Genomic DNA, 13,813 nt, shown 5'->3' on the forward strand with positions numbered 1-13,813 from the left:
TCGGCATGAAACTGGGGGAGAGAACAGATGGCAAAAAGGTGGAGAGCTGCATTTTAACCCTTCTGCTGTTGTGCAGCTGCCTTTTCTTTTCCCAGCAGGGGAGGGTGCTCTGTGCAGTGAGCGTCAGGGCTGTGAGCCGGGCTGTTTCCTGGGGAAGTCAGGGTTGCACGTCCTGGGAAGGGTCTGCCCCGGGCCAGAGAAGTGACGACCCATCTCACCCTATGTCGCATGGAGTTGGATCTTAGATCCTGGATGAGAACACGGGTCCTGCTGTGGCAGAACCAGCCCCTTGCCTGGGCTGCTGCCTCCAGACAGCTCTTTTTTGGGTAGCTCCTGGCTTTTCTGAACCCCTGGTCTCCTCTTCCTCCTCAGCCTGGGCCTGAGCATGGTCTGAAACACTACCTGCTCTCAGTGGTGTAGCAGATGCCTGAAAAAGGTTTGTCAGGCTTGTCTAGCCCAGAGCTGGACCGCTGTGTGGGTTCAAATCATGATCGCTCTTGCCTGGCTATTTCTCATGTGTGGCCATGCAGGCTCACAGCACCCACCCCAGAGCCATCCTGCTCTCAGATCTCAAATGCTTGAGGAAACCTGAAACTTCAGTGCTAGCTGGTTTTTTCCTCTGTCAGCTCCAAGAGCCCCTGAAGGCTGGCAGGTGCTGGACAGTGTTTTTAAGCATAAGCAGAGCGCTGCTGGCTTGCATTACATGTGGCATCGAGCCTGCTGGATACTTCTGCTGACGTTCACCAGACAGAGCTGGATTCCATCTTTCCGGATCAGTTTCTTCCACAGCAGTGTCCTAATCTGAATTTCTTTCTCCAGGAGAGCGTGTGGAATTCACTGTACACAGGCTGAGGCTGTAAAACCTATTTTACTGCAGCTGATCCCAGGGTGAGGAGATTCACCTGGAACGGTTGTAGGCAAAGCCAGGGGAGGAAAGGGGGGAGCTTTGCCTGCAGCGTTTCTGCAGCATCTGAGCTTTAGTGTGCAGGAGCTGGTATCCTCCCTGTGCTGATGCTCTTGTGCTAACCAGAGCCCAAAGAAAACACATGAGATCCTTTAGGGTCTGGGATGGGGCCACATCCCATTCTCCAGAGGCTCTGGGAATGCCTCTGCATGGCCTGAACTGAAAGGGGCATTTCTGGCCTGTGCTGTCAGCCCATTCCCCCAGGAAAGCTGTACCAGTCTGGGACTGGTGAGGAGCTGGTCCAGCTCAGCTCACAGGTGGGGCGATACAGCCACAGATGGGATGTAAAATGTCCTGCTCCCTCCTGGTCTCTCTGTTAGTAAGGCCAAGTTAGCCGGATTGTTTTTTACCCCAGGGATGCCCTGGTCACATCCGGAGGAAGGAAAGGGGGTAAGAGGCTGCTGGGGGCTGAGGGTCTAGCTTGGTGGCAGCCACGCAGCGAGGAGAAGCTGGAGGTGGTGAGTACCCAGGGAAAGACGTAGCTTCTGTGGCTCCCAGGTGTGTGGCTCTTAGTTGGGAGTCCAAGACCCTCGTTTTCCCTGAGCTAAAGAGGAAGCAGAGCCACCCAGTCCCTGTTTCCTAAATCCAGCCTCCCGCTCGCCCTGGTTCTAACCCTTTCCGCACCTCCTGCCTCTCCCCCCGCAGGGAACAAACATGGGGAGGCAGACGGGCTCTCAGCCTCACTGAGCAGCCGCTGCGGCAGCCAGACCTACGTCGGGAGCAGCAGCACGCTTCAGCCAGAGCCACCCCTTCCTTGGGGTGGGAGCAGAGGGAGCTGCTCGGCCCCTCCGGGCTGACCTCAAGTGTCCGAGTCGTGTCCGACGCTGCGCAGCACTGGGGAATGGCTCCGCATGCTCCTTGGCTTTTTATGGTAAGGAATGTCTTTGTAACATGTTAATTAAGAGCGATCATGGCAGCCAGCACCGTCCGGACACTCTCACAGTTGAGCATTTCACACCCCCTGCTAAGAGCTGAGCGTGGAGCCACGAGCGATGCTGAGACCGTGGGAAGGGGCCACGGACCCAACCTGGGGGGCTGAACCCCCTCTGCCTCCCCCTTTGCTTCCTCCAAGGCTCCTGCAGGGTTTAACACCCTCCCCTCACCTCCTGTTCTGCTCTGGCTGCTGGTGAATCCCCCTACACAATGGGGACATGCCGGGGGATGTGTCTGATTCCCAGGGTTTTGGGGCTGGACCCCCATTGGCTGCTTGATTTTTTTTTTCTGCAGTGGGCCAGGTCGGGGGGTTGTGTCAGGGTCTGGGTGCACTACCTGCTCCCGTGGCTGCCTTGGCACTGACTGTCACTTTGGTACAGCAAAAGGGGTTTATCAAACCTGGCTGGGATGGGGACTGGCTCCAGGGTCCCTGCAGCCACCCAGAACTGCTACTGGTGCAGTTTGCAGCTGGGAGCAAACCAGAGGGTGGGAGGCTGAAAAGCCTCAGCCCCCAACCCCCTCAGCTACCTCATCATACTGGGGAGCAAATTTGGCAGAGTGTTTGAAAACAGAACAAAACCACAGACCAAAACAACTTCTTCAACCCCAGGGATAAATCCGTGTGCTGGAAAGCTCGTGCTAACCTGAGGTTTCAGCCAAGTGCCCCTTGTCTCTCTGCCCATTGTTGGGCTTGATGGGAGCTGAGTTTAGCCTATTTATTTTCCACTCCCCGTTGAATCTGCTTTTATTAAACTTTGACTGGAACATGGGGACTTGTAATGCTGTTCATTTAAGATAAAACCTCCCAAGGGGACAGACCAGGAGCCTGTCCCCACACAGCTGGGAAAGCGCTGAGCAGCGGCAGGTCAGGATGCTCTTATACTTTCCATCTGGGCCAGATATGCTCCATTATTTGGGAGGAAAGTCGCTTCCCACCGTGGTTTTGTGTTGGCAGCAAAACCTTGTGCTTACCCTTGAAGGGCTCACCAAGGCATGGGCCGGGTGGGAGGGCGATGGTTTCATCCTCAGATGAGCAGAGGCAATGATGGATAAGCTGGAGGGTGCTTTTTTCTCTATTTCTGTAGTATCCTGTAAATGGCGTAATCATCAGGCAGCTGGCCCAGGCTTCACTCGCTGCCTGCAAATGAGTAAGTACCAATCGATGGGTGAGGATCCATAAAACGAGGAGGGCAGGTTGGATGTGTCACACCACAGAGACCTGTGAAAGCCCAGACCTTGCTGTCTAATCATGGCAAAGCACTGTGCTGCTCCTGCCTGAGGGTGAGAGCAGCCATGCGAGCCGTGGGGCATGTCAGAGGGGATTTGGGGGTGCTGGAGACAGGAATGAGGTGCAGCCCCACGGGCTAGGTGCTGTGCAGAGCCTGCCCCCGGCCTGCCATCACTCTCTGGGGTCTTGCTGCTGAACAGTGACCAGAAACGAGCTGTGTCAGTGGTGCCCATGGCCTAAGGGACAGAGTGATGGTTTGGGCTGGGAGCTGAGTTAGGGGTGTCCTTGGATGTGTCTTCAAAGCGGTCATGGGGATGGCTGGGCAGCTCTAGAGCAGGTAATAGGGTAGGGCAGGGCTCAGCCGCGGGCTTGGGAGGCTGTCGGAAAGCCTGGGGGCAGCTTTGCACAGGCTGGAGCTGGGCTTCCAAACTCCTTCCTCTGCCCCATCGGTTTTCTGCTGTTCTCTTAAGCTGTTCCCATTCAGAGCCTGGACCTTGCTGAGCCCCAGCACAAGCAGCACACGGGGAAATGTCTGTCTGCAGGTGGAGGGCAGCGATGTCCTTCCCGGCTCTGCCTTACAGACCCTCTCAAGGTCTCACGCCCCAGAGACCTGTTGTGTCTCTGGAGTGCAGCTCCCAACTCCATTAGTGCCCGCCTGGCCCTCGCCAGCGAGCAGGAGCCAGGCAGCAATGAGTTAGTGAAGTCAATTTTTGGGTTGTGTTCAATGTAATTAGTGGATGTGCTGGAAGTCTCTGCAAACCACCTTGTTCACCCAAAATTATTCCTTGTGATGCTTAAAAAAATTGCTCGTCCTTTCTTTGCTGGGCTTTTTTGCGTGTCCACGTACACGCTCCCATTGATTCTGTGTGTTCGACTGCAGCATCACAGCACTGCTTTTGTGTCTGTCCAGCTAAAGACAGTTCCTGAGTCTTTCCTTTGGGGGACCAGCTCTGCTAAGCTTTGGCAAAGGCTTTACTTCGTTATCACATTGCTCCCTTCTCATCTTGCCCTCTCACCTTGCCCTTGCTTGGGAAGATGCCAGCAGACCGTGGGGTACAGTGGTGGATGCACGGCTGGTCTGCTCAGGGGGATGCCCAGGGCTGGGTGTCCCCTGGGGCGGTGCAGGAGATGGCTCCTGTTTAATTTAGGGTGGGAGGCATCATGGGCAGGCTGTTGCATAGGTATTAGTTTGCTCTTGCACACAGTTATTTGTCCTTTGCACCTTCTCCCAGTGTCCAGGCTGCCGCTGTCAGATGCGGGTGACAGACGGGCCATGGGGTGCTCCAGCCATGTTGTACCTGCAGCAGTCAGCAGCTTGTTCACGAAGCTGTCCCAGTGCCCCACAGCCTGCAATCCGCCCCTGGGATTTGCCAAACCCCACCCTTTTCCCACCGATTCTTTATTATTATTATTATTATTTATTTCTAAACCCGTTTCTGCCAGGGCTGGACGTGAGCCTTGCAATGGGGTGAGAGTGCCTGCATCCCAGAGTATGCTGTGCTGGTGTTACAGCAACATCAGGGCTCCTCAAAAAGACCCAAAGCTGCAAACTGAGCAGCCCCCTACAGCAAAGCTGAGCCGAGGGGGAGCAGCGAGCAATGTTGCTGCAGTGTGTGTGGTTCTGATGAGCTGTTTTGAAGAGGTGACCCGTCCCCTTTTCTCCTTTGGCTGGTTGTCACGGCTCTAAGCTAATGCTATTTTGAGCCTCCTTTCCCGTGCAATGTCAAAATACTCGTGAAACAAACTGAGTTTACAAAATCTATGGTAATTTAGCACTTTTCTCCTGCTGGCTGTTGTGAGCCTGTTTTTGCCAGGGTGGAACTGCGGGATTCAGCTCGAGTGCTGTTAGTGAGGGTCAGAGCCACCCATCAGAGTCATCTCCCTCTTCTTCGGTTGTTTTGTGGTGGCCACGCTGCTGCCAAAGGATCCAACGTGGCTGCAAGAAGTGGGTCCTCAGAGACCCAGCTTTGCTGTTCAGAGTTGTCTCCCAGCCTGGGGACAGCTTGGTGCTGGGGGTTGGAGAGGTTGGTGGCCACACTGTGAGCCCAACTTTTCCCATGGCCAGTTCAAGGGTAGCACCAGGAGCCTCCCTGGGGCTGGGCGAGGAGTTTGGGGCACAGCTGGCTGCACTTTACCTGGCCCTGCTCCCCATGGGTCCCCCGGGGCCAGGCACCGTGTGCTGGGTCATGGTGAACAGCAGCAGTCCAAATACAGCCCTGGGGGGTTGCTCCCCCTCATAGGTCCTTCCCCCCCACCACGGTGAGATGAGATACCCAGGTACCAGCCCGGTTTCTCCCCTCCCCACAGGGCTCAAAGCAAAGGCTCGTTCTTTCTGGGTGGATTTTGAGCTTCTCATGGGGGCATGATGCATGGACTGAGGTTTGCTGGCTGGCTTGTACATCTGTGAGCTGGTTATTTTTATTTTCTTGTGAACGCTATAAAAAGATGAACTCAGGAGCAACTCCCGTCCTTTCTGAGAACTCAGCCCTGGGTGAAGGGGAACAACCTGGGCCTGAAAGCGAGCACTGACTCTGTGGGGCCTCCTGTGGTGCAGCCCCAGCACTGGCATCGTGATGCCCGGCAGCATCTCAGGTTGAGATATGCAGGTGTGGCCAGGTCTGATGGGAAAACAGGTCACAGGGGGGGTGAGAAGGAGGGGAGGGGGGTCAGTGTCTCCTCTGTGATGGCACGAAGGGACAGGGGACATTGCACCTCCAGCCATGCCAGCACAGGGACCCCTGTCTTTGGGCAGTGCAGAGGTGGTGGGACATCTCCATCCCCAAGGTGAGGTGATAACTGTGTCCAGGAGGGGGGGCTGACCCCTCGTTGTCAGGGGGATCCATCAGAGCCAGATCCCATGGCTCTCTGAGCAGAAGTGGATGAGGGCAGGAGGAAGATAAGGCTTTTAGCCATGTTTGCATGGCTGATTCAATGTTTTCCCTGGCTGGGAAGTGTTGAGCAGAGGAGATAAATGCAGATGTAAGTAATGGAGCTGTTTATACACTCGCTCTCTATGACTTATGCCATGAGCAAGGCTAGACTAAATATAATGGTTATTGATATGAGGCAGCGGCCGATTTATGGCCCTCTGTGCGAGGACAGGAAGATCTGGTTATAATAACACTCAGCAGGAGAAAACAAATGTTTTACAACCAAAAGCTTTCTGGGAAGAAAGGCCAAGTGCTGGGGATGGGTGGAGGGCAGCATGGTGTGGAGGAGGGCTGCATCAGGACCTGGGTCCTGGAGCAGACCCCCAGGGAGAGCCAGGGTACCGGACAGAAATAGTCTGCACTGCGTCCCAGCCCCGGGGAGCTCTGCTGTGGGGATTCACAAGGAGGAAATCTGTGCAGACAGACTGACAGCCTCTGTAATGGCAATTTATAGAGACCTGATCTTCACAGGTGCTTGGTGCTGTCGGGGTACAGACCTGGGAATTGTAGGGATGCTCAACACAGTTCGTCCCAGCTCCCCTGTGCTCTCACCACCTCCTTTAGCTGTGCTCTGACGCAGGGTTTTCAAAAGAGTTAATTGATCCTATTCCAGTGATGCTCTTCTGGTACAGAAAATGATGGGTCTTTAAATACAGCCCTCGGCTGCTGGTGGTTGCAGGGCTCAGTCACTCATGGAGCCTTTGCCGTAGGGGTACGTGAACCATGTCAGCCCCTCACATGTGGGTACAGCTGCACTGAGGGGAGTGCAGTGCCATTCCCCACACCGCGGTGGCCCCCCCTCGATGGTCGTGCTCAGACATAACCCACACCCTCCACCCCCTGCTGCCTGCAGCTTCCCTTGGGCCAGCGCGTCCCACCACCCCTCCAGCACCCATCTCTCCTCGCTGTGGGGTGTCTCAAGGGAGCTGGACATGGGACGGGGGGGCTTTATTGAGGCTTCCCTGGCTGGCTGAGGTCCCCTGCACTTGCACAGACCCCGATGTGGGTCCAGCCCCACACTGCGGCTGCAGAAAAGCAGTGCCAGTGCTCTGCTTTGCTCTTCGCCCAGGCTGAGACGCTGAGCCATGCCCAAGCTGCCTGAAAGCATTAAAATCCTCCCCCAGCGCTGACCTGCTGATGTCCCGTTCTGCTTCCCCTGGCAGCACAACCTCTCCCACGGGGCCATGGCTGTGCTCCCCGGCAAACAGCCTCCCTCCCCGCTGGTCCTAGGTGACCTCCGGACACTCTGCAGAGCCTCGCACGCACCAAAGCGTCAGGGATGAGCCACGATCAGGTGCCCTGTGCCCTCAGCAGTCCCGTACTTGGGCTACAGCACTTGTCTCAGCGATAGATGCTGCTCCCAGCTGTGCTCCATCCCGGGGAAGCCTTCCCTGAGCCACGAGCCCCAGGGAGATGTGAAAGCCCAACTGGCACCAGCTGCACCAGGAAGGTTTGTCCCATGATTTCTACACTTCTTTGCTGGATTTTCCTACCTGGGCCGGGTTTGTGCCCACGTGGCTGTGGCCAGTGCTGCCCTGGGACACAGCTCTTGAACTGGGACGCAAACAAACCAAGACTTCCCAAATGTCCCTAAAAATGCACCCCATTAACTCCAGCCAGACGCTGCATTGGTTGGAGGGATCAGAGCTTTCAATAGGCTCCAGGCGTAGATGCAACAGGGTGTAAGTCCGTCTGCAACAGAGGAACAGGTGATTACACAGGAGAGTTGATTTGGGGGTTTGATGTCTCTGCTGTCAGCAAGTGCTTGGTGAAAGCAAATGCTGCCTTTGGATCCTCGGTCGCTTGCTTGGCTGAGTCTGTAGTCAGCAGCATTGCTTTAACAGTTACAATATCTGGGTGCATTTGAATGAAAAAGGGTATGGTTTGATACATTTCAACCCAAAAAGTAGCCCATCCCCAGGCCTGTGATGCTGCAGGAGACTGCAAAGCCGTGGGGTGGGAAGAAGCTCTGCTAGGTGACATTGAAGGTGATGAAGGAACCATCTGCTTTCTGCTGATGTCCCACCAGCTCTGCCTCCCCCCAGGGCTGGGCTGGGACCCTGCAGCGCACAGACGAGCGCCCGGGCAGGGCCTCGCTGACGTGGGTCACCTCGCTGAGCTCCGCCTCCAGCGTGCTGACAGTGTTCATCACCTGGGCCACGTGCACCTTGTTGGCTGCCTTCTTGTGCAAGAGGCAGATGAAGATCTTCTTGAAGCCCTTGCGGAAGTGTTTGGAGACCAGGGCATAGACGATGGGGTTCACGCAGGAGTTGGCATAGGAGATGAGATGCGAGAGGATGCGGAGCACGTATGTAGCGTGATTGAGGGGAAAGTATCCGAACCAGACGCAGAGGATGACCAGGTGGTGGGGCAGCCAACAGAGGCAGAACAGGACAGCTACAATGATGATCATCCTGGTGACCTTCCGCTTGGCCTTCTTGGATTCTGACACGTCTTGGAGAGGGTCCACAGACCTCCACAGGTAGTGAATAGTCCGCACGTAAGTGAGGCTCAGGATCAGCACTGGGATGATGTAGCTGAAGATGAAGGTGCAGATGTCCATGACCTTGCGCTGGGAGATCTCCCAGATGGGGTGGCAGACGGTCAGGTTGGCCAGCTGGAACTCCTGGTAGTAGCTGAGGTAAGGGCTTGAGAAGATGAAGGAAAGCCCCCAGATGAAGCAGATGGCCATGAGGGCATTCTTGGGCGTCCTCAGCTCCCTCGAGTGCAGAGGGTATCGTATGGCCAAATACCTGCACGGGAAAGGGAGAGGGACATGACTGCAGTCCAGAAGCAGATTGGAGAAAGGGCAGAAGTGATGGAATTGAGCTTTCCAGGGCAATTAGTCACGCAACTGCTTCCCTGGTGCTTCTCAGGGTCCCTGTGCAGCACAGTGGGGTGAGGAAGATCTCCCCCAACCCTGTCCTGTCTCCCTCTCTGCTCCCAGCAGCGGCTGGGGGGAAGATGGGGATGGTCCTTTCTGTCCTCTCCCTAATCTGGCAGATCCTCACTTGATCATCAGTCTGTCTGGCACAAGCGATAGCAGTGGTGAGGATATGAAGGCAGGAGCAAGTCCCCAGGATCCAGACAGACCGTGTTCCTCACACCACAGAATCACAGAGTCATCTCGGTTGGAAAAGACCTTGAAGCTCCTCCAGTCCAACCATGAACCTCACACTGACCGTTCTCAGCTCCACCAGATCCCTCAGCGCTGGCTCAACCCGACTCTTCAACCCCTCCAGGGATGGGGACTCCACCCCTGCCCTGGGCAGCCCATTCCAACGCCCAACAACCCCTTCTGGAAAGAAATACTTCCTAACATCCAGCCCAGCACATGCAAAAGCACGTTGCCCATTTTCAGTTCTGCGATTAGCCGATTCCTTAATTACATCCAGATGTGGGGGCTTGTGCAAGCCCCTGCTTGCTTGACACCTCCACTTCTCCCAGCTCTGTGGGATGCTGGAGAAGAGGCAGCTCTGCTTTAGCTCCTGGGGGACTTGGGGGGCTGTCCCGGCAGCCAGTGTGATCAGACACATCCAGCCCTGACCTGGGGCTGCCGCAGCTCTTCCCAGGGGACTTTCGCGGGGACTTTCCACATCCCATCTCACATGTTTTGGGCACTGAGTGGAGCAGCACTAGGAGCTCCCTGCCTCTCTCTTGCTGCAAGTTGGTAACTCACCAGCCCTTGCAGAGGCTGGGGGCTGAGCCAGCATGGGGTAAAACACAGGCAGGAGCAACAGGCTGCCTTTTACAGAGCTTCTGGCTAAAACCCACCTTGGGACAGTCACTGGGACAAGGGACAGCACTGGGATAGAAAGGGGGTTTTTGCTAATAAAAGAGGAGGGTGGGAAAAGCAGTGTCCCAACTGAAACATCCCTGTGCCTTCTCCTGGAGGTTTGCCTGCTTTGCTGTGGGCTGTTGGGAGGGTAGGGGCTCTCTCCACGAATCCTGGGAAGAGCTGGGGCTGTGCAGGGACTGAGCTTTGTTTCTCTGGTTTTTTATCCCCCCTTTAGCTGCCAGAGCCTGTGGATAAACTCCAGTCCTACAGCTTTGGAGTCTGAAAGCTTCCTCCAGCAGGGCACTGGGGACAGGGATCCTAATCCACCCCTCTCTGCTGGACCCCATCCTTGGTAGTTACATTTCCTTGCACACAGGACCTGGGAAATGCTCCTGGATTCCCCCAGGAGGTCACTGGAATTGGGGCTTGGCTCCAGGGGATCCAGAGAAGGGGGAGCCTCAGGGTCCAGGGAGCCCCCCCATCCCCTTTCCTACCTGTCAAGGGAGACGGTGGCCAGGGTGAAGCTGCTGGCGTACATGGTGAGGTAGATGAAGAAGTGGACGGCTTTGCACATGAAGGGTCCGAACACCCAACCCTCCAGGGTGTAGATGGTGGCTTGGAAGGGGACGCAGAAGAGGATGAAGCAGAGGTCGGCCACCCCCAAGTTGAGGATGAAGAGGTTGGTGGTGTTCTTCACCTGCCCGTTGCGCAGCAGCACGGCCAGGACCAGGCAGTTGCCCACCGTGCCCACGAGGAAGATGATGAGGTACACCAGTGGGATGATCACCGACTCGGGCTGCCAGCCCGCCTCAGAGCCCGCCGCCGAGCCGTTCATGGCCGAGAGCGCACGGAGCGCGCAGCGGGGATGGACGGGGGGAGCGCGCGTGGAGAGGGCACTGGGGAGGCGCGCAGAGAGGGGGCACGGAGAGCGCGGTGGGGATGCACGGGAAAGGGGGTGCACCGAGAGTGTCACGGGGGGTATTCCAGGGATTGCACGGGAAAAGGGGTGCACGGAAAGGTCAGGGGGAGCGCAGCAGGGACGCAAGGAAAAGGGGCTGCACGGAGAGTGTGCTGGGGAGCACAGCAGGGATGTAAAGAAAAAGGGGGTGCACGGAGAGTGCAGCAGGGAGCGTACCGGGGATGCACGGGAAAAGGGGTGCACGGCGAGTGTGCAGGGGGACCCGTCGGGATGCAGGGAGAGCGGCCGCGGTTACACGGGGCGCGCAGGGGGGGATGCTCCGGGAGCCCCGCGGGATGCTCCGGGGGTGCAGGAAGGGGGATGCAAGGGAGCCGGGCGCCCTTCACCTCCTCCGGGTCGGCTGGCAGCCCGCGGCCGCTCGGTGCGGCTCCGGCGGCGCGGCTCGGCGCTCTCCCTCCCACCGGCGGAGCGGGGGGGGGTCCGGGGGGGGGCTCCGGGGCGGCGGCTCCCGCCCGGCCCCGCGCATCGCGCCCCGAGCCCGCTCCGCAGCGGCCCCGGCGAGGGGAGCCCGACCCACCCCCGCTCCCCGCAGAGAGAAATACCGGCGACAGCCGCAGGAACCACCCCCCCCCAACCCCGGGAAGAGGGGCTCGGGCCGGGGCCGGTTTGCTCCGGGGAGGGTGTAAATCCGGCGGGGTAAAATGTCCTTCGATGCCGCGACCCTTTGGGAAGGGGCTGGGGTAGCCGGGCTGGGCACCCCAAAGGGAGCTGGACACCCGAAGTGGGGTGTCCGGGTGGTTTCCTTATTGCTCCCCCTGCAGCGATCACTGGGAGAGGGCTCGCCTAACCCAGGGGCTGCAGGGTTGAGTGGGGGGGTCCTCTCCGACTGCGAATGTGTCTGAATTGTCCAGCACCCAGCTAAATCCTTGCACCAAAACACCCCAGAGGTGAGCTCAGGTTTGCAGGAAAATCTTTATTTCTCCCCAGGGGTGAGGGATCAGAATAATTCACTGCAGTGAGAACAAATATTTTTCACATCTGTCTTCTTTTCCTGCCTGCAAAATTGCCTGTTTTGTTCTTCAGAGCCTTCACAGATGGAAGTCTCGGGACTGCCCGGTGCAATCAGCTCTCCGAGGACACTTCATCTGGTCCCCAGGCTGCCTGGCTTTGTTCCTGTGAAGACAGAAATATTGAATGTATCAATTATTCCTATAACTAACCCACTCCACAGCTTCTCAGTTGTCTTAATGGACATTCAGATCTAAGGCTCCTGGCAGTGATGGGACATCTGGGGACAGTCACAGCCCTGGGACATTGCCACCACAGGATACAGAGCACTTTTCACCCTCGGCAGCCCAGGAGAAGCCCCACAAAAGCAGCTCCCATTCAGATACGTGGGTGAGGTACGTGGGGAAGCGAGTACACCACGTTGGTGTGGGGGTGCTCTGCTCCTGACGTTATCTCACAGGGAAAAGCAGGCAATGAGGAGCCACACAGAGCAAAGCTGGCCATCCCGCAGGGCACAGGGAGGTGCTGAGACACAGCAGCGCAGCTCTGCCTTCCTCTCCTGGTCCCAGACTGGCCACACGCCCCCGAGGAGTCACTCCTGCCCTCGGCGAGGGCTGTGCCGCATCCCCAGCCACGGCCATGGAGGCTGCAGGGCCAGCTCCTGGGGAAAGCCCAGCCCCAGGGAGCTTTCACCCTGTGGGAACTGCCCCAGGTCCCTGTGCCCTCAAATACCCACGGCAGGGCACTGGCGTTTGGGTCTATTGTGACACCAGCGGTGTCTTTGGCTTCCCTTGACCCCCTTGCAGTCAGCTCACAGAGAGGCCAGGTCTACCCTCAGGCTGCAGTGACTACTAAAAAAGATGAGAGAAGACACCCAGTTTCTCCCCAAACACCAGTGCAACTTGTAACCCACAACATTGTACGCAAAGATCAGTAGCAGGATCCCCCATGCAGAAACTTCAAAATAAATTCCTGGCCTGAGAGGTAGATGGGTTATTTGGGCAGGGGTGTGGCAGGCTGAGGATCTGTCCTCCAAGAGCGGCCGAAAGCAAAAGGAAAAGGCACGTTGTAAAGCTACCAACCCTCCCAGGCTGGTGGCACAGGGATGGTCCATGCATGGTGTGAGTCTCTGGAGCCAGTAACCCTCAGTGGATTTATTCTCTGCAGCTCTCCCTGCAACACCAAAGGCAGCTCAGACCCACCACCTCACTGCAAGGCGCTCAACCAAGGCTCTGCTCGATGCGGTGCCGCAGGTTTCTGTTGTCGTCTTCTCTCTCTGCCATTGGGGAAGAGCAGACCCAGCTCTGCAGCAGGAATCCATGCACCGAGCCAGCAGTTGACAGTTTTATCCTCCCACTTACAGGCTCCAGAGGAGCAGAAAAGCTTTGTGCCAGTATTTGAGGATGGTGGCATGGCAGAAATATGCCTGTGATAAACCTGACAGCTGTTCTGCCATTGGAGTGGGTCCCTTGGTGTGCAACATGCACGTGTTTGCATTGGGCATCTGAGCACGTGTGATGCAGTGCCAACCTAACCCCAGTCTGTCTGAACTACCACGACCATGAGAGAGGACTGTTGTTTGTAAAACACGCTTCAGCTGACTTGTCTCTGCTTGGTTCAAGCATCATCTTGAAACACAGTTTGGTTTAGATAGAGAATGTATCCCTGGGAGATGTGGTGGAAACCCAAGAGCAGACAGAAACAGCTTAAAAGATTTGCAGTGAAACGCTGCAGCTTGAGGACTTGGGTTTTCTTTCTCCCCTTTGAGCTTTCATGTCCACATGAGGGAAGGAGAGCTCTGAAATCATAAATAAGAGGTCATAGCTGAGCCCTCTGAAGGGGAGAGCAGCAAAAATTGCTGCTTGCCATAGTATGGCAGCAGCAAACTGGAGCCAGCCTCGTTGGTCCCAAAGGCAGGCAAAGCCCTGGGCTGGCAGAGACAGGTCTGGGGGGGTGAGCCCAGTGGGAACAGCTGTCAGAGCAGCATGTGATGCTCAGTGTTATAATGGCTTTGTTTGCATAAGTATTTAGAACGGTAAGTAAGTATCCAGAA

At 56.7% G+C, this 13,813-nt stretch overlaps 1 protein-coding gene across 1 annotated transcript; it reads right to left on the reverse strand.

The window, feature by feature from the left end:
- Positions 1-2,988: 2,988 nt before the first annotated feature.
- On the reverse strand, positions 2,989-10,668 carry GALR2 (galanin receptor 2). The gene is made up of 2 exons (XM_074889067.1): positions 10,328-10,668; positions 2,989-8,808 (listed from the first exon to the last, which is right to left on the reverse strand). Exons 1-2 carry the CDS (start codon positions 10,666-10,668, stop codon positions 8,028-8,030), a joined length of 1,122 nt encoding a protein of 373 aa, XP_074745168.1. The 3' UTR covers positions 2,989-8,027.
- Positions 10,669-13,813: the final 3,145 nt, after the last annotated feature.

This window comes from Strix uralensis, chromosome 19, assembly GCF_047716275.1.
Source record: "Strix uralensis isolate ZFMK-TIS-50842 chromosome 19, bStrUra1, whole genome shotgun sequence".
Taxonomy (NCBI): Eukaryota; Metazoa; Chordata; class Aves; order Strigiformes; family Strigidae; genus Strix; species Strix uralensis.

Excerpts from the sequence above, each read along its gene's own strand:
- GALR2 (XM_074889067.1), bottom strand. The coding sequence starts at position 10,668 with ATGAACGGCTCGGCGGCGGGCTCTGAGGCGGGCTGGCAGCCCGAGTCG. Across the intron at positions 8,809-10,327 it reads GCCACCGTCTCCCTTGACAG|GTATTTGGCCATACGATACC; the intron begins GTAGGAAAGGGG and ends TTTCCCGTGCAG.